General features: G+C 52.4%; 1 protein-coding gene across 1 annotated transcript in view; it reads left to right on the top strand.

The window, feature by feature from the left end:
* CUX2 (cut like homeobox 2) overlaps positions 1-20090 on the top strand; it is a 311474-nt gene that overhangs the window by 268158 nt on the left and 23226 nt on the right. The window contains exons 7-16 of the mRNA XM_007938169.2: positions 4793-4869; positions 5766-5832; positions 6921-6969; positions 8468-8572; positions 12093-12284; positions 12380-12438; positions 13391-13433; positions 13523-13622; positions 15036-15692; positions 16396-16497. Of these exons, the coding sequence (XP_007936360.1) occupies positions 4793-4869; positions 5766-5832; positions 6921-6969; positions 8468-8572; positions 12093-12284; positions 12380-12438; positions 13391-13433; positions 13523-13622; positions 15036-15692; positions 16396-16497 (1451 nt within the window). The remainder of the gene's footprint in view (positions 1-4792; positions 4870-5765; positions 5833-6920; positions 6970-8467; positions 8573-12092; positions 12285-12379; positions 12439-13390; positions 13434-13522; positions 13623-15035; positions 15693-16395; positions 16498-20090) is intronic.

Raw genomic sequence — 20090 nt, forward strand, 5'->3', positions numbered from 1 at the left:
CGGAAGTAGGATTGCCCAACCTTCCTTCCGAGGAGTGGCTGGTGGGTTTGAACCGCCAGCCTTCTGGTGAGCAGTCAAGTGCTTTAGCCACTATGCTACCAGAACTATAGGACCCTGAAAACTGACAGAAACTTACCTGGGGCAGCCATGACGGGCCACACCATCCGTGCAGCAGGGCAGCTGTGGAAAACCATTTGGTGATTCCTCACAAAGTGAAACCTAGAGTGACTGTGTGACTCAGCAAATGCACTCCTCTGAGCCAAGAAAACTGAAAACGGCCTCATACAAACACAGGAACATGGGTGTTCACAGCAACATGGTTCACAAAAGCCAGAAGTGGAGACAGCCCAAGTGCCCATCACAGTGAACAGATATACAAGATGTGCTACATCCGGACAGTGGAATATTATTCAGCCCATCAAAAGGAATGTTACTGATGCATGCTACGATGTGGGCGAACCTCAAAAACACGCTGCTGAGTGAAAGAAGCCAGACACAAAAGGCCACACATAGTGTAGGATTCCCTTTATGAGTCATGGCCAGAGCAGGCAATTTCTTAGAGACCAACAGTAGATTAACGGTTGTTGCTTAATGATTGCGGTCTTTCCTTTGTGGTGATCAAAGTGTTCTGGAGCTAGCCAAGGGTGGTGGCTGCATAGCACTAGGAATATGCTAAGTGCCACAGAGACATAAGGTCACTATGAGTCGGAGACGACTCAATGGCACATAACAATAACACTGAATTATCCATTTTACAATGGTCAGCTTTATATCAGGAATTCTACCTCAGTTACAAAAACAGCAGGGCAGCCAAATGCCTGAATTTCTGTGTTAAAAAGGCAAGAACTGCAGATTATAATGAGTGGGTGAGGAAACATGGTTGTGGTTAGGTGCCATCAAGTCAGCTCCAACTCATAGTGACCCTATGTACAACAGAAGGAAACACTCCCCAGGCCTGTGCCAGCCTCACACTCCTCGCCGTACCTGAGCCTGAGCCCATCGTTGTAGCCACTGCGTCCATCCATCTCATTGAGGGTCTTCCCCTTTATTGCTGACCCTCCACCTTACCAAGCACGATATCCTTCTCCAGGGAATGGTCCCTTCTGACAACATGACCAATGTAGATGAGATAGAGACTGGCCATTCTCGCTTCCAAGGAGCATTCCCTTCCTGATTTTAAACTATGCAATGTCCCTGTGTTCAGTTTAAATGACAGCCTCCTGGTACATGTCCTCATGACTCAAGTATGTGTTCCAAAATTCCCGTTCTTCTCAATGTTACTCATAATTTGTTATGATCTACACAGCCGAATGCTTTTGCATAGTCAAAACACAAGTCAACATCTTTCTGGTATTCTTTGCAAGATCCATCTGACATCAGCAATGATATCCCTTATTCCACATCCTCTTCTGAATCCAGCTTGCATTTCTGAAAGTTCTCTGTTGATATGGGAGCTCTGGTGGCATAGTGCCTAAGGCATCTGACTGCTAACCAGAAGGCTGGTGGCTCAAACCCACCAGCCATTCCTCGGAAGGAAGGTTGGGCAATCTACTTCCGTAGTGATACCACCTCTTAAACCCAAGGAGGGGTTGCTATGAGTTGGGTCCACTCAACAGCAGTGTGTTTGCTTTGGTTTGTTCTGTTGATATACTGCTGCAACCGTTTTTTGAATTATCTTCAGCAAGATTTTACTTGCATGTGATATTAATGGCATTGTTCTATAATTTCCACGTTCTGTGGGATCACCTTCCTTTGGAATGGGTACAAATATGGATCTCTATCACTCAGTTGAGCAGGCAGCCATCCTCCACATATCTTGTCATAGATGAGTAAGTGCCTTGAATGTGGCATCTATTTGTTGAAACATCTCAGTAGGCATCCCATCAGTTCCTGGAGCCTTGTTTTTCACCAATTCCTTCAGTACAGCTTTGACTTCTTCCTTTAATACCACTGGTTCTTGATCATATGCCACCTCCTGAAATAAATGAAGATTGACCAGTTCTTTTTGGTACAGTGAATCTGTGTATTCCTTCCATCATCTTTTGATGTTTCCTGATATATTGCCCATGTTGTTGTTGTTGTTGTTGTTATGTGCCGTCAAGTCGGACCCAACTCATAGCTACCCCTCCTTGGGTTTCCAAGGCAGTATCACTACAGAAGTAGATTGTCCCATCTTCCTTCTGAGGAGTGGCTGTGAGTTTGAACCACCAGCCTTCTGGTTAGCAGTCAAGTGCCTTAGGCACTACGCTACCAGAGCTCCTATATCGCACATAGAATCTTTCAATATTGCAACTCAAGGCTTAAATTTCCTCTTTAGTTTCTTCAGCTTGAGAAATGCTGAGCGTGTTTTTCCCTTTTGGCTTTCCAACTCCATGTCTTTGCACATTTCATTATAATAATTGATTTTGTCTTCTCAAGCTGCTCTTTGAAATTTTCTGTTTAGCTCTTTTATCTTGTCATTTCTTCCATTTGCTTTAGCTACTCTCCGCTCAAGAGCAAGTTTTAGGGTCTCTTCTAACATCCATTTTGGTCTTTTCTTCCTTCCTGTCTTTTTAATGGCCTTTTGCTTTCTTCATAGATGACATTCTTGATGTCACCCCACAGTTCCTCTGGTTTTTGGTCATTGGTGTTCAATGAGTCAAATCTGTTCTTCAGATGGTCTCTAAATTCAGGTGGGATACAACCAAGTTCATATTGGATTTTCATGGACTTGTTTTAATTGTCTTCAGCTTCATCCTAAACTTATGTACGAGCAATTGACGGTCTGCCCCATGGTCAGCTCCTGGCCTTATTTTGGCTGAAGATATTGAGCTTCTCCATCACCTCTTTCCACAGATGTAGTCTATCTGGTTCCTGTGTATCCCATCTGGTGAGGTCCATGTGTACAGCCACCGTTTATATTGTTGAAAAAAGGTATTTGCAATGAATAAGTTGTTGGTCTTACAAAATTCTATCATGCAATCTCCAGTATTATTTCTATCACCAAGGCCATATTTTCTAACTACCGGCAATTCTTGTTCCCAAGCTTCACGTTCCAGTCATCAGTAGTAGTCAATACATCTTGATTGCATGTTCGGTCAATTTCAGACTGCAGAAGTTGGTAAAACTCCTCAATTTCCTCATCTTTGGTTTTGGTGGCATAAATTTGAATATTAGTAGTATTAACCGGTCTTCCTTGTAAGTGTATGGATATTATCTTATCACTGACAGCATTGTACTTCAGGATAAATCTTGAAACATTTTTTGTGACAATAAATGCCATGCAATTCCTCTTCAATTTGTCATTCCTGGTGTTCTGTTACCTAATGCCACTCTGACAAGAATATACCACAAATGGAATGATCTTAACAAATAGGAGTTTATTCTCTTACAGTTCAGGAGGCTTTAAGTCCAAGTTCAAAGTGCCAGGCTCTAGAGGCTGGTTGAAAGCCCCTTAACCTTGGGGTCCAGCTCTGCTTCCTGATGCTGGCCCACTGGAGCTAGGCATTTTCACTCAGACAGCTGCTGGCTGCTGAGGCTGAGAAGCCCCAAGGTTGACAAATAAAAAGGCACAGTCCCGATGTTACCAAACCACACAGCAGGCCATTAACTTAAGCCCATTGTAAGTCCCAAGGTCAGCAGAGCGTGGCAGGCTACTGAACAATGACATAGCTATATGCAGGGTCCAAGTGTGCCATCAGCTAGAGACCATTCCCAAGGCTTCTCCTTATATATGGGAAGCAGACCACATCCCAAAGGCAGCTACTCTGCTCCTTGTGGTAGATCCCTCCATGGAGTTGATTGCTAGTCTCATCGTGGGGAATAACTACCGCCAGCTGCCCAGCCACTCAACCAGGCCCAGCCAAGTTGACACACAAACTGAAGTACCACACCCGGCAGAATAGATCCTATGACTGTCTGATTCAGAATGGCCCAAAACAGTTCATTTCAGCTCACTAATGCCTAGGATGGGAGCTCTGGTAGCGTAGTGCCTAAGGCACTGGACTGCTAAGCAAAATTTTGGCCGTTCAAACCCACCAGCCACTCCTCGGAAGGAAGATGAGGCAATCTACTTCCATAGTGATAATGCCTCGGAAACCCAAGGAGGGGTCGCTATGAGTCGGGTCCGACTTGACGGCACAGAACAACGACAACAATGCCTAGGATATGGATCTTTAGGCGTTCCATTTCATTTTCGACAACTTCGAGTTTTCCAAGATTCATACTTCATACATTCTGTGTTCCAATTAGTAATGGATGTTTTAGCTGTCTGTTCCCATTCTGAGTCATGTCACATCAGCAAATAGAGGTCCTAAAAGCATCACTTCATCCATGTCATTAAGGTCAACTTTACTTTGAGGAGGCAGCTCTTCCCCAGTCTTATTTTGAGTGTCTTCTGACCTGAGGGTCTCATTTTCCGGCACTGTATCAGTGTTTCAGGTTATTCATAAAGTTTTCCAGTAATATGTCAGACAGTGTTTCACTGCTATTCATAAGGTTTTCACTGGCCAATACTTTGAGAAGTGAATGGCCTCTTCCTTCTTCCAAGTCTGTCTTAGTCTAGGAGCTCCACTAAAACCTGTCCACCATGGGTGACCCTTCTGCTATTTGAAATACTAATGGCATAGCCTCCAGCCTCACAGCAACAAGCCACCACAGTACGACAAACAGACAAGTGGTGGAGGTGAGAGGACAAGAAACTGAAATAAGGTCCAGCTCGGGGGCCTAAGGTGTGCCATCCCAATGGCCAGTGTGAGCCCCCATGGCCAACCTGAGACCCCACAGCCGACCTGAGCATCCTGTCTCTGCACAGGGGCCTTCAAGAAGTACAGATCACTCTGGCGGCCAGACTGGGGGAGGCAGAGGAGAAGATCAGGGTTCTACATTCAGGTACGTGTCAGGTTGTGTCCCCTGCCCTACTCAACCCCCACCCCGGCAGACCAGGAGGCCCAGCCGGAGGGGTAGCAGATGGACAGCCAATGTGGGGACACAACTTTGGTCTGCCAGGCTCACGTGTTCTAGCACCAGGAGGCAAGAAGAGTTTGGGAAGGGAGCAGGAAAGGTGACCTCACCCTGCTGGGTCTGAGGCCTACAGCCCCCAGCAGCCATATTGCTGTAGAGAGAGTTTGAGGTAGAACCACATCAGGGGCACCCAATGCCGTGCCTACAGGGGCTAGGCATGCAATGAAAACAAGCCAAGGAGACCAGGTTAGGGAAGGCAAGAGAGAGGAGCGAGGTCTCTGAAGAGATGACCACAGCTTGGTGCTAGCCAGGGGTGGCCGTGTGGTCAGTCCCTTCACGTTTCCAACAGAAACTGAATTCTGTAGGAAGCCTTTTGTTTATTGCAATAGAAATGTGGTGTTGACAGCTCTGCTCTTGCCCCTCGACCCCATCCCACCCCACACTAGCTCCACTTCCATCACTAGGTCAGGACGTCGAGGTGATTTGTGCCCTCCCTACCCAGGGCCGTGGGAGACCCAGAGTGTTGAGGAGGGCCATAGCCCCAAGCCTTGGGGCAGATGGCACCCCCACTCTGGCTGGGCCCCTCAGCTTCATGTGCTTGTAGAGAATGTTGTCCACTCAATGTTCTCCACTCCATGTGCCTCCAGGCACAGGAAGCTGGCTCCCTGTGGTCAGTTCTAACCATGAGAAAGGGCTCCCCACCCCCTTGTTTCACCTGACAAGCCCCACAGTCCCACAGTATGTGTGGGTTCCACCTGCCTGGGAGAGCTAGCCCCTCCTTCTCTGGGACGACGGACTCACCTGGGCTGTTTTCTTTTTCCCAGCGTTAAAGGCCACGCAGACGGAGCTGCTGGACCTGCGGCGGAAATATGACGAGGAGGCAGCATCCAAGTAAGTGAGCCCCTTACCGAGGTGCGAGGTGCGCCAGCTCCCTCTGACCCTCAGCTGCTCTTCTCTGACCTTCCCCGGCCTGCCTCCTCCCTCTGACCCTCTGCCTGAGGAGCCCCCGTTATCAAGCCCCCTCGGCCCCCACCCCACCCGCAGCTCTCCGTCTTCTGCTGTGCTGAGCCTGAACCGTAGGCAGTAACTGACGCTCCCAGGACGGGGCCCCACCTCACCCCATCTCCTAGGACTGCTCCCAGCCCTCAACCCCACAGTCCAGCCTACAAGGCTGAATAGCATTAACCTAAGTTACTCTGCACTCACATTCCTGCAGCCTTCAAGACGTCACTCACTCCACAGCATTTATTGAGCACCTACTGTGTGCCTGACACTGCACTGAATACATGCTGAAGGACCAGGAGCAGCAAGAGAGAATTAACGGGGGGCGGGAGGGGGTCCTCTTAGCCAGAGAGGTCAGGGAGAGCCTCCCTGAGGAGGTGACTTTGAGGCTGAGATCTGAAACAAAGATGAAAGATGAACAGGAGGCGGCCATGTGAAAGACGCCAGGAAGGGTGCAAAGGGAGGCCGTGTACACGCATGCAGCACGCGTCTGGCATTTAGTCACCAAATGCTCCCTGCAGCCTCCTCTGTCCCCACCCCACACTAGGCAGAGGGGAGGCTGAGGTAGATGGGACCAGTGCCAGGCAGTCTTGGGGTGGGGGTCACCAAAATCAATACATGACGCCAAGGGAGTTGTTGGGAGAGGCCTCCGGGGAGCTGGTGGAGCGGGGCCTTCAAGCCAGACACTTCCCTGGAGGATGAGCATTGCAGGAGTGAGCTCAGCAGGGATGGAGGCCCGAGGCAGCGCATGACCCCCGGGGAGACGCAAGGCCAGGCTGCCTGAGGGGCCAGTGCCGAGGCGTGACCCCATTTCCCCACCGCCTGGGGTCTTCTCCCTGCAGCCTGGTTTCTCTCCCAGAGGAAGCTCCTGCAGCCCCATTTGGAGGCCCTGGGCTCAGGCAGCGGCTGGGGCATCAGGATGGGTGGCCCCAGAGCTGCCAGAAGCCCGCCCTCAGGGCCTCCTCTTTCTGTCTCAGGGCAGATGAAGTCGGCCTGATCATGACCAACCTGGAGAAAGCCAATCAGGTGAGGACACCTGGAGGCTCATGGCTAGCGGGGTAGGGATCTGTTCTGGGGGTCTTGGGCTGGGCCAGGGGGAGGGCTTGATATTTCCTGACCTGTGTGCCCTGTATGGAGCCCTGATAGTGCAGTGGCTAAGCGCTCAGCTGCGAACCCAGAGGTTGGTGGTTTGAACCTGGCAGCCGCTCCAGGGGAGGAAGATGTGGCAGTCTGCTCCTACAAAGATGACAGCCTTGGAAACCCTGTGGGGCAGATCTGCTCTGTCCCGTGGGTCGCTATGAGTCGGAACTGACTCATCGACAGTGAGTTTGGTTTTGTGTGCCGTGTACACGCGGAGCGCTAGGACTGGGAGCTTCCCAGGGTAGAGGATGCAGGGCCTGGGGCTCAGGCAGGCAGTTTGGAAATAGCTGTTGTTGTTGTTGTTAAGTGCCATCGAGTTGTTTCCGACTCATAGCGACCCCATGCACAGAACGAAACAGTGCCCGATCCCGCGCCAGCCCCACAATCCCTGCTATACTCGAGCCCATCATTGCAGCCATTTGGAAATAGTAGCCCCACAGAAATGGACAGGGAAGGGGCCCTTGGCCCAGACTGCAAGGTCAGGGACCACGTCCAGGAGGCAGGGGCGTGGAGCTAAGGGCTGATAGGACAGTGAGGAGGGGTGGTGTTGCAGGTGGGGGAGGGGCGAACCTGTAGAGTCCCCACCCCCAACCCCTGATGACCTCACTGCCCACGAGGCTTCCCCAGGTGCCTTCTGATGGCAGGCAGAGGGAGCCAGGGATATAATCCCAGCCCGGAAAGTGCCCGCCCCTGGGCGAGCTGGGAGGCAGGTCCCTCCCAATCAGACCCAGTAAAGGAACCATGGTCCATGGGGGTAGGGGTCTGGCGGGGGGCGGGGGGCGGGGGGCAGGAGAAGCCAGAGGCTGCTTCTCTCTCCTCTCTGCTTCCCCTCCAATCCCCTCAGCCTCCTCACTCAGTCCCAGCCACACGTGTAGGCACAGATGGACCCCAGCCTTCTCTGGGTCTCTATCTTCTAGTCTCAGCGCAGGCCCTTGCAAGTCTCGTCTCTGAGCCTCCATTTCCACAGCCACAGCTCCTACTTCCTGCGTTCCTCAGCTTCAGCTGTGTTAGCATCTGCTGGACAGAGTTGGGCGGGGCTTTGGAAGAGGTGGGCGTGGCCATTGAGACCAGTCTGACATCTGCTTGTTCACCACATCTCTCTCCACTCCTGCTGTGCCAGCAGCCAGGGGCGTGGCGGGGAGGGGCCCCCAGGGCCTTGAGCCCTCTGTAAATGGACTCACTCTCCTGCCTGTATGGTGAGAAGGGACACCCACCCAGCCCAGGGTTTGGTCTTCATGGCCAAGACTAAGTTCAGGATTAAGAAAGCAGGACCCCAGCCTCTTGGGCACTTGCCACTCCTTGCCCAAGATGGTGGCAATCCAAGGTGGAATTCCGAGTGGCTCTGCTCAGCTCTTAACCACGCTCATCCTGTCTTCTTCCCCAGCGAGCCGAGGCTGCCCAACGGGAGGTGGAAAGTCTTCGGGAACAACTCGCCTCCGTCAACAGCTCCCTCCGCCTGGCCTGCTGCTCCCCCCAGGGACCCACTGGGGTAAGGGTGGGGTTGGGAGGGGGAAGGGAGGCCAGAGAGGAAGGCTGGGAAAGGCTGTGGTTTCCCAAATACATGGTGATTTTGTGGCGGTTAATTGTGTCCACCTGTGTGAGTTTGTGAACACGGGTGTGTGTGGGTCTCTTATACACACAGTGGGCAGAGCTCCACTGCCAAGGTCAGTGTGTAAGCAAAACAGAATCACTATGATTTGCTTTGCCAGCTTAGGGGAAAAAACAGCCTTCTAGCTTTCCAGGTAATAGCTCAATCTCCCACACACCCTGATGAACAGAAAGTGCACTGTCTTCCTTTGTTGACCTCCCTCCCCCTCCGTTGCCCAAGAATCCCAGAACTTGCTCAGGGCAGAGGGAGTCCTTCCTATCACCAGATGCCCGGCACAGAGAGAAACTCACTGCCATCGAGTCGGCCCCAACTCATAGCGACCCCTTCTTGGATTCCCGAGGCAGTATCGCTCCAGGAGTAGATTGCCCAGTCTTCCTTCCGAGGAGCGGCTGGTGGGTTTGAACTGCCAGCCTTCTGGTTAGCAGTCAGATAGATGCCTTAGGCACTACACCACCAGAGCTCCGATGCTGAACCATAGTGCAGTTCTGGAAGCTGCCACCAGGTGTCACTGTTAAACGTTGGTCTCACAAGGCCTGATGCATGTGAGACGGCTGGGATGATGCCCTGGCTAGTCACAGACCCTGCAGGACTGCAGTGGGGCCACATGCCAAGATGTGAGGTTTAACTCTCATCCTCAGCCATCGACTCCCAAGACATGCCAGGGTGATTGGCAGCACAGGGGTTTCCCACCCCAGGCATATGCTAGTCATCAACCCTGAGGTTACTGCTAAACTTTTCTCATTCCTCCCGGTTAGTGCCCCTTTGGGGTCCTGATGTCATTTCCTGCCCAGAGATTTTAGACAGAGCCATGTCAACCCCTTGCCCTCTTCTCCTATATTAGTGGTTGTGGTCTGTCCCCTGCAGAAGACCTTGGGCTCCTTGTGGGTCTTGGTCTACTTTCTCTCCAGACTCCAAAGGGGTGAGAGATATGGCTCCGTGCATAGAAACAGGGCTGCTCTAGGGTGATCTACAGTCACCAGCCATGAATATGAAGTGGCCCAGGTGTGCACGTCTACCAGTCTGAATACGGATGTGTGTCTCTTTGAGCATGTGTTTCTCTGTGTGTGTTGACTTTTGACTCTTGACTGGTGACAGTATCTTTACTCCGTCAGTGCCTCAGTTTCCGCATTTGTACCTACCTTAGAGGATTAGTGAGAAGATTCCGTGGAAAGTACCAAGAACAGTGCCAGGCTCACAGCCCGTGCTGAGTAAATGCTGGCTGCCTGCAGTAGTAACAGTGGTGGTAGTGTGTTCTGATGTGCTGGAGATATTTTTGCCCATGTGAGCACGTGAGAATCTCACGCATGTCTGTGGGTGTCACAGTGACGTGTCCATGTGAGGGTGCCTCCTTGGTGCTTGTGTATTTCTGTCTCTGTGTGTGTGTCAGCATGAGTTCTCAGGCAGGCACATGTGTCTGTAGGTGTGTCCTTGTGTATGTTAGCCAACAGCTGTGTACCAGTAGACCATGTCCATGTGTCCACGTGCTGGGGTGCCTGCACAACACAGAGAACACCAGAGAAGGCATGTGGGAGAGACACAGAGTGAGAGAGCTTGCGAGGATGCCTCCAAGCGGAATCTGCCGGTGGTTCTTAATTAACCCCCGTGGAACCCAGCAAATGCCCGTGTTAATCAGCCACAGGGAATGTTGCTAGCTGGGGGTGGGGGGGGTGAGCTTTTCTGAGCACAACAGTGGTGCTCGATGCTAATTAATTTAATGTATTAATGGCATCCGCTTCCTGTTTTAATTGGCATTTATCTCCATGGAAGACTAGCTGGGGCTGCTGGTGGTGGTGATGTTTTGTTAGTTCTTTTTTTTTTTTCTCCCCTGATGCTTCTTAGATTCATTTGTAACTAAGCCTGAGCCTGAGCCCAGCCTGACTTCAAAACCCAAAACCAGACCCACTGCCACTGAGACAATTCCAACACTTAGCAACGCTGTCAGACAGAGTAGAACTATGCCTGTAGTGTTTCCAAGCCTGGAAATCGTTATGGAACCAAACTGCCTCATCTTTTTTCCCATAGAATGGCTGGTGGGTTCGAACTGCTGACTTTCTGGTTAGCAGCCGAATGCTTTAACCACTGCATCACTAGAGCTCTTAACCTGACTTTGTTGTTGTTGTTGTTATGTGCCGTCGAGTCGGACCCGATTCATAGCGACCCCTCCTAGGGTTTCCGAGGCAGTATCACTACGGAAGTAGATTGCCCCATCTTCCTTCCGAGGAGTGGCTGGTGGGTTTGAACCGCCAGCCTTCTGGTGAGCAGTCAAGTGCCTTAGCTACTGTGCTACCAGAGCTCCCTTAAATAGCAACTTTCCAGGACGAAAAGCCCATTTCCTAAAGCCTGGAGAAGCCATGGGACTTAGAGCTGATAGCAAATTGGGAGGAAGGGACCATCCCCAAATGTGGCCTGTGGCTCCAAGTGTAACCCTGAGGGTTGCTTGCAGCCTGGGGTGGGGACATCTCTGGGGGTAGAACCTGGGCCTGATTTAGAAAGCCAGGCTTTTGCACATGCCATTCCCTCTGTTGGGAACATCCTAGCACAACCACACAGCGAACTACCTCCCTTTTTTGTTCTTCTTTTAAAGCAACACTTAATTGAAGTGTAGCATACACAAGGAAAAATGGGCATGTCGTAAGCAGCACTGCACACTGGATTTCCACAAACCAAACGTACCCCATATCTGGCATCCAGACCAGCAAATAGAACATCCCCAGCCTCTGAGAAGACCCCTCAGGTCTCCCTGCAGGACTGCACCCCAAGCAGAAGCACTCCTTGACTCTGAGGGCACTCACCAGCTTCATAGCCTTCACATCTGACCTTAATGCAGTCACACCCTGTGTGCTCTTTGTTACAGCTGCTGTGTTTTGGGTATCTGTGGGTTATTTTCATTGCTGTATAGTATTCCATTGATTGACTATCCACAATGTATTTGCCCATTCTCCATTGAGAGGTAGCTGGGTGTTTACAAGTTTTGGCTGCCGCAGAGTTGGTGCACGGGGCCCATGTTTCTCTTGGGCAAAAATGCCAAGAAACAGACTCCCTGGGAAGCTACTCATCAGCCTAGAGATGCCTCCACGCCGTTTTCCAAGTCACTAACTTGTTCTTGAACTTCATCACAGTTTAGATATATCTTTCTCCAGAAAGCTTCCTTGACCACTCCCCTTCCTCCTGATTGAGTTGCAAGGGGAGAGGAGTAGGCGTGAAGGCTGGTGAGACCAGCATGAGCAACGATGTGGCGGTGGGAAGAGGACCACTGTGGGCCCTTCCGGAGAGGGGCCTGTATTGCTCTGTGGAGCTGAGCCCTGGAGCTGCACCACGGACAGGCTTCAGGGGTGAAGGGACCCAGCCCTGCAATCCCTGCTCTGAGCCCTTCAGTTCAGAGCTCCCCTTCTGCCCCCAGGACAAGGTGAACTTCGCACTTTGCTCAGGCCCTCGGCTGGAGGCTGCCCTGGCCTCCAAGGACAGGGAGATCCTGCGACTGCTGAAGGACGTGCAGCACCTCCAGAACTCTCTCCAGGAGCTGGAGGAGACCTCCGCCAATCAGATCGCAGACCTGGAGCGGCAGCTGACGGCCAAGTCCGAGGCCATTGAGGTAGGTTCTGGGGAAGGAGCTCAGGTGGAAGGATCGTCCAGGCCAGTCCTCCCAACCACGTGGACCAACCTCACCATCTCTCTTCACTCCTCTAGAAGTTGGAAGAGAAGCTCCAGGCACAGTCTGACTATGAAGAAATTAAAACTGAACTCAGGTACTGTGTGCAGTCGGTTTCCACGGGTACCCCGCCCTCTTCCCTGGCTGGGGGACTGCTTAAGAAGATAGGAAGAGGCCCTTGGCAGAGCTGAAAATCTTCCACTCTCCTACCAGAACCACTTTGTAGCCTCTTACCTGTTCCCAACTGGCCGTTGGGTGTCAACTTCCCCATCCTTGGCCCTACTACCTCAAGAGCTGCCTATAGGAGAATATACAAGGTAGCCATCTTGCTAGAGCCACGGGGGTTGTAACTGGGGTGAAATGTGAGTTGTACAAGAGAAATCTGGCCAGTGTGGTAGTCAGTTAACCAGCACACACGCACACACGCACACCCCCTGGATAACCATGTAGCCCTGTGTCTTAGTCTTCTGTAGCTGCCATAACAAAACACCAGGCAGTGTGTGGCTTTAAAGAGCAAAACATACTGTCTTACATTCTAGAGGGTCGAAGTCCAGATTCGGGCACTGGCAGGGCTGTGCTGTCTCTCTCTGCCAGCTCTAGCTCTGTGCCTCTTTCCGCTTCTGTAGCCCTGGGCGTTTCTTGGCATTCCTGTTTACAGAGGGATCTTCCCATCTGTCTTCCCCTGTGTGTAGCCTTCTTTCTATATCTGTCCTTGTCTTTTATAAGATCCTAGGATTAGAACCCTCCCTACCCTTTAGCTGATAACATCTGTAAAGAAAGTCTCTCTTATTTCCCCAAACACTGTCTCATTCACTGTGAGGGCTCAGGACCTCAGCATATTCTGTGGGAGACACAATTCGATCCACAACACCTGTTAGCAAGCCTGCGAGTTAAGGCCAGTTCCCGCAGTGGGAGTCCAGTGACATGTAGGGTTGGGGTTAGCCATGCAGTTGTTCTTGGTCAGGAAGGTGAACAGGTAGAATGCCTCACGCAAGGCCTTTTCCCAACCCCCTGGAGACCCGGCCAACCTCAGACGCTTTCTCCGGCAGCATCCTGAAAGCCATGAAGCTGGCCTCCAGCAACCTCCCCCAGGTAAGTGTCCCCATCGCGGTCCCCGCAGGGCGGGCTACCAGCGCCCTCGGCCAGGGGTGCCCTCTCAGCCTGACCTCCTGCCTCCTCAGGGCCTGGCCAAGCCGGACGACTCGCTGCTCATGGCAAAGGAGGCCTTCTTCCCCGCACAGACCTTCCTCCCGGAGAAGCCGGCTCTCCTGGCCAGCCCTGGTAGGGGCGGGGTGCCCCAGGGTGAGGGCTGGGCACAGCGCCGTCCCTGCCCCCTTCCTCACACCATTCCGCACACACATTGATTGAGCTCAGCCAGCCCCTGACCCCCATCCTGAAAGGCTGCACCCATCCTGAAAGGCTGAGCCTCAGTGAATGGTGGGGACTTTACTGAGGACACCACAGGGAGACGAGGAGGTCGTGGGGGGACGAGGTGAGGGAGGCTTTGTAGCGCCCCTCTCTCATCAGCAGACCTTTGGAAATGGCCTGTAGACACCACTTGTTGTTGTTGTTGTTGTGTGCCTTCGAGTCAGCCCCGACTCATAGTGACCCCTCCTTGGGTTTCTGAGGCAGTATCACTACGGAAGTAGGATTGCCCAACCTTCCTTCCGAGGAGTGGCTGGTGGGTTTGAACCGCCAGCCTTCTGGTTAGCAGTCAAGTGCTTTAGCCACTATGCTACCAGAGCTCCCACTAGGTTCTCAAAATTGGTTTCCCAGCTGTCCAGAGGCCCTGGAGATGGGTTTTATTCTCTCGCCCCACATGACCCCAGCCAGAGCCCTCAATTCCTTCTTGAAAATGGGGCAGGAGTGGCCTCTGTATCATGGGGACAGGAGGTAGGATGAGCCAGTGCTGGGAAGTGGTCTGTCTGGTGGCTACAGGTGTGAATTCTGCCCCAGGGAGGACATGGGCTCTTTTGTTATGGTTGTAGGAGGGAGGAGCTCCTGGGAGTGGCGTTTGAACTGGAGGAGCTCCGATAGCATAGGGCCTAAGGCACTTGACTGCTAACCAGAAGGCTGGCAGTTCAAACCCACCAGCCACTCCTCGGAGGGAAGGTTGGGCAATCTACTTCCATAGAGATACTTCCTCGGAAATCCAAGGAGGGGTTGTTATGGGTCAGGGCCAACTGGAAGGCACGTAACAACAACAACAACAGAAGGAAAGAAACGCAATGCAACTCACTGCCGTGAGTCGGGTCCGACTCATAGTGACCCCTCCTTGGGTTTCCAAGGCAGTAAATCTATGGAAGTAGATTACCCAGATTTCCTTCCAAAGAGTAGGGAGGGAGGGCGGGAAATAGCCGGTATCTGCTCTTAAGACTGCTGGTCCCTATAGCTCCTCTCTCCCCCCGACCTCCTTCTCCCTTCCTCTCACCCTCCCTCTCTCTGTGTCTCTGTCCCCCCCACCTCGCTGCCTATCTCTCTCTGTGTCTCTGTCTCTCTCTCACTGTCTCTGTCCCTCCACCTCCCTCACTGCCTGTCTCTCTCTGTGTGTCTCTGTCTGTCCCCCCCGCCCCCTTGCCGCCTGTCTCTGTGTGCGTGTCTGTCTGTCCCCCCGCCCCCTTGCCGCCTGTCTCTGTGTGTGTGTCTGTCTGTCCCCCCGCCCCCTTGCCGCCTGTCTCTCTCCGGGTGTTCTAGAGGAGGACCCTTCCGAGGACGATTCCATCAAGGATTCGCTGGGCACGGAGCAGTCCTACCCCTCCCCTCAGCAGCTCCCACCACCACCGGGGCCAGAAGACCCACTGTCGCCCAGCCCTGGGCAGCCCTTGCTGGTCCCCGATGGCCAGCGGACTTTCTCCCTGTCTCCCTTCCCCAGCCTGGCTGCGGGCGAGCGGCTGGCGGGGGACACGCTGCTGCCCAAGCACCTGGTGCCCACAGCCACCTTCAAGGGGGAGGCAGGCGGCCTGCTGCTGTTTCCCCCGGCCTTCTATGGCACCAAGCCCCCTGCCACCCCGGCCACCCCTGGCCCGGGCCCTGAGCCACCCGGGGGCCCTGAGCCGGCGGAGGGCAGCGGGGGCGGCCCGGCCGTGGCCGTGGCCGAGGAGGAGCAGCTGGACACGGCCGAGATCGCGTTCCAGGTGAAGGAACAGCTGCTCAAACACAACATCGGCCAGCGGGTGTTCGGTCACTACGTGCTGGGGCTGTCACAGGGCTCGGTCAGCGAGATCCTGGCCCGGCCCAAGCCCTGGCGCAAGCTCACGGTGAAGGGCAAGGAGCCCTTCATCAAGATGAAGCAGTTCCTGTCGGACGAGCAGAACGTGCTGGCTCTGAGGACCATCCAGGTGCGGCAGCGAGGTAGGACGGCACAGGACTGCGGCACAGGGCTGCGAGCTCAGCCCCGGCTGCGTGACCCGGGGCAGGCGACTCTGCTGCGCGGTGCTTCGGTGTCCCGCCCTTCCTGATGCCTCTGCTGCCTCACCCTCCCCACCTGGCTGTCCACGGGCAGCTCAGGCTGCCGGTGATGGTGGGAGAGGGCTGAGTCCCACAGGCTGCCCACCAGCCACTCTCCGAGCACCTCCCAGCCTCAGCTTCCCCGTCCATGAAACGGCCCGGGTGACCGCCCACATGGGCAGACGAGACTTTTAGGATAATCCAGGACTGAAGGGTTAACTGTCCTCACACACACCTGGCCTCAAATGCCAGCCCACGGGATGACCTCAGGCTACAGCCGTTGGCGTCCCTGTGCCTCGGTTTCCCATCTGTCAGCCTCTTGGGGGGTTGAGGATTACTGCAGTGGACAGCACTCAGTATGGCACCCGGCACATAGTAAGAACAGTTAGCTGGGGTTGCCCTCAGGGTTATTTTTGGTTCTTATTTTCTCGAGGAGAATCACTTGCAGGTCTGGGTTTGTCCCTCAGAGGACTTGGTGGCCGCACCACACACATTCACGGCCTGCCCCGCACTCGCCTGGAGCCCTTGTGGAGGAGGGGGGAAGCCCCAACCCTGCCCCGCTCCAGGGACAGACCCCCAGCCACAGCTGCTGTCTTGCCTCCCCCAGGCAGCATCACCCCAAGAATCCGCACACCTGAGACGGGCTCAGACGACGCCATCAAGAGCATCTTGGAGCAAGCCAAGAAGGAGATTGAGTCACAGAAGGGGGGTGAGTGTGGCCGTGGCAGGGGGTACAGGCAGAGCAGAACCCAGGACCCACAGCTGGGGTCCAGCTGAACTCATCCGGGCCCCGCTCTGAGCGGAAGGTGTGGCCTCGTCGGCCTCGTCGGCCTCTGTCCACCTCCAGAGGTGACTCCATGACAGTCAGAACCTCTTCAGCGCCTCTGCTCCCCAACCCTGGTGAGCTCAAGGACTGTAAGGTGCTGGGTTCATGTTCTCCAGCATGGGGCCACCTAGCTGTCAAATGAACTAAGTAAAATGAAAACTTTAGTTCCTCAGTAGTACATCTCATAGCAGACTAGCATCTAGCATATTAGACAGTGCAACTCCAAAACATTCTTATCACAGAGAATTCTGCTGGGTAGATTGGTCTGGATTGTCCAGATGTCCTCAGCTTTCACCAGGAGTGATAATCACCAGGGAGGAACAGTCACACCGCACTGCCCGCTGCTGACCGTCAGTCTCTCCCTGAGCCTCTGCTATCCTCTCATCCCTGCACTCTCCTGGTTCCTCCCAGCGGCCCCAGTGTCCTCTCCACTTTCCTGGTGGGTGTCTGTATGAGCGTCCTACAAATCACCACCAATCTAGTGGCTTAAAATACCCGACTTATTATCTTGCAGTTCTGGAAGTCAGAAGCGCAAATTCAGTCTCAGAGTATGAGCTGGGCTGGTTCCTTCCGGCAGCTCTAGGAGACACTCTGTTCCCTTGCCCTGATTGGTTTCTGGAGGTTGCCCGCATTCCTGGCTCATGGCTCCTTCGTCTTTGAAGGCAGCAACGTAGCGTCGTCAGCCTTGTCTCTCTCCCCGCCTCTACTCTGTGGTCACATCTGATGGTCTGACTCAGACTCTGCCCCCCTCTTGGAAGGATCTTGGTGTTTGCTTTTAGAGCCCACCTGAATGTCCCCCTTCTCCAGATCCTCACTTAATCAAATCTCATCCGTTTTCCTTGTTGCCACCATGTCTTCATCTTTAAAACGGGAGACAGAGTAGGCACTCCTCACAGGGCTGTATGAGGTTCACCTGGGGTCAAGCCCCACTGGCCCTCAGCCCACAGCCATCACTACAGTCAGAACCATCATCATTTCTGTCTCTCTTACTGCACTTCTGTGCTGTGTTAGACACTCCTTTGCTGATGTAGCTGCCCCTCCCACCGGTCTGGGGACTTCTTGAAGCCAGGGACCCAGTCACATCCCTTCACCCAGCACAGAGCTTGACTGAGAACAGCCCACCCTCCCCATCAGCACTCAAGCCTTATTTGGTGTTTGGTGCCCCCTGGTGGCGGCTTAGAATAGGTGACCTGATGCCCAAGCCTCCTTGCTGGTTGCTGAGGTTCCCAGGGAGTTTTCTGTGCCCTCTGCCCTGAGACCAGTGTCCCTCTGACCCAGTACCTGGCAGCCACAGAAGAAGGCTTAACGTGCCAGGAGCCTACACTGCCCCACCCATACAATGCACTGAGCCCCTGCTGTGTGCACGTTCATTTCTTTCTTCTTGGTCAACTCCTTTAGGGACAGACACAATCATTCTGTAAACATGTATTAGGCACCTACTGTGTACTAGACATGGGATACAGAGGTGGGTGATAATGGAGAGACATGAACAATGAGAAGCCTCTAGTCTAACTCTGCTGCTAAATAGGACAACGAAAGCCACAGAGAGGAAGACATGTGCTCACAGTTACCCACAGACAGAGGGGAGCCCACGTCTGCTCTCCACCCGGGGTCAGAGACTGGCGGCAGGAAATCCAGTAGGCACAGCAGGTGGAAAGCTTGTCATCGGCGTGCCAGGCAGTGGGTTTACAGTCAGAACCTATGGAAAATGTGTGCACAGCAAGAGAGGAAGTGCCAAGGGTATTCACCGGCCCCAGCCACTAAGCAGAGGGCACCTGGCAATTCCCTGGGAGGGAATGAGCATGGTTGGCTGTTCACTTGGAAATTCTCCTTCTGGGAATGGAAGGTCAGAACAGAGACCAAGATTGATCTACAAGCTATTCTTTTACTCTTTATTTCCAGCACTGAAAACTAGAAGCAGCCTAGATGTCCAGCCACTGGGGACTGTGTAAATGTAGCAGAGAACAGCCCTTTGGTGAGGGGTGCCAACGTTAAAGGTGGGAGGGCTTTTAATTTAGTATCAGGATGAGCATATTTTTCCTGAGTAGCAACAAACCAGGCTACACTCCCTCCTGTGGGGGGTGATCATGCTGCACGTGGAGTTTCAAAAGCAGACTGGAAGTACAGGAGGTGATTTCCTATGGCTGCCTCTGGGAGGAGGATGAGGAGGGAATTATATGCCCGTCTTAATATTTTGTAGTTTTCTAGCTCTGCACAGGAGGCATGCATTGCTTTTTCTATTGAGGTAAAACACACCTAACATAAAATTAACCATTTAAATTGTATAATTTAGCACATCCACAGTGCTGTGCAACCATGACCTCTGGCTGGTTCTAGATTCTAGGTAATATTTTCATTACCCTAAAGGAAACCCCATACCTGTGAGCACATACTCCCATCACACCCTCTTCCAAGCCTCTGACAACCACTAATCTGCTTTCTGTCTCTACAGATTTATCTATTCTGGACTCTCATATAAATAGAATCCTACATAAGTAACCTTTTGTGTCTGGATTCTTTCACTTGACATGATGTTTTCAGGATTCATCACACTGTAGCATGTCTCCTTACTTCATTCCTTTCTAGAGTTGAATAGTATTCCATTACTGTATTATTTTTTTAATTGGAAAAACAATTAACAATTCTTTTAATGGGGCTGAGGACCCACCAAGGTGGAGACTGTTCAAAGAGATCATGAAGAAAGGGTGTCCCAATCCAACTTGATCCAGGTATGGGGAGACCCCACCCAGAGAGGCCACTCAGGCAGCTACGGGAAGCACCTTTTAGTTTGTGTGTTAAATGTGCTTCATAATCGTTCCTCAGAGCCCAGATCAATCAACCATTGGTCTGTGATATGCTCTCATGGTTGCTTCATGCATGTGCATTCATTCGTTCTTTCATTCAAATAACATGATGAACTCTGGGAACCCACTGCCCAATCCAGGATCTACAACATTGGCAATAACTTCAGTTTTTTGGTGTTTTTTGCCCCATCTTGCCCCTGAGATATCTTCCGATCTCTATTTCATTCTGCCATTTTTTTTACATTTGCCTTTTTTAAAAAAGAATTTTCATTAGATATCTTTGCTTGTTTTCGGCTTCATAGAAAGCCTTTCATACTGTGTGTCATCTTCTGGGACTTGCTGTTTTCACTCAGTGTTAGGTTATTAAGATTCATTTCCTTTTTCCTTGCTGTATAATATTTCACTCTGTACACGTGCCAGAGTTTATTATCTGTTCCCTTGTTGATGGGCGTTTGGTTTGATGTTGTGATTTTTCTGTTGCTGTTGTTAGGTGCTGTCAATTCAGTTTCAACTCACGGTGACCCTGTGTACAACTAACCCAAACACTGCCTGGTCCTATACCATCCTCACAGTCACCACCATGCTTCAGCCCACCATCACGCCCACTGTTTCACTCTATCTCATTGAGGGTCTTCCCCTTTTTTGTTGACCCTCTACTTTGTTGTTGTTGTT

This window comes from Orycteropus afer, unplaced genomic scaffold (genome assembly GCF_000298275.1).
Source record: "Orycteropus afer afer isolate SDZICR_OR568_19922 unplaced genomic scaffold, OryAfe1.0 scaffold00048, whole genome shotgun sequence".
NCBI lineage: Eukaryota > Metazoa > Chordata > Mammalia > Tubulidentata > Orycteropodidae > Orycteropus > Orycteropus afer.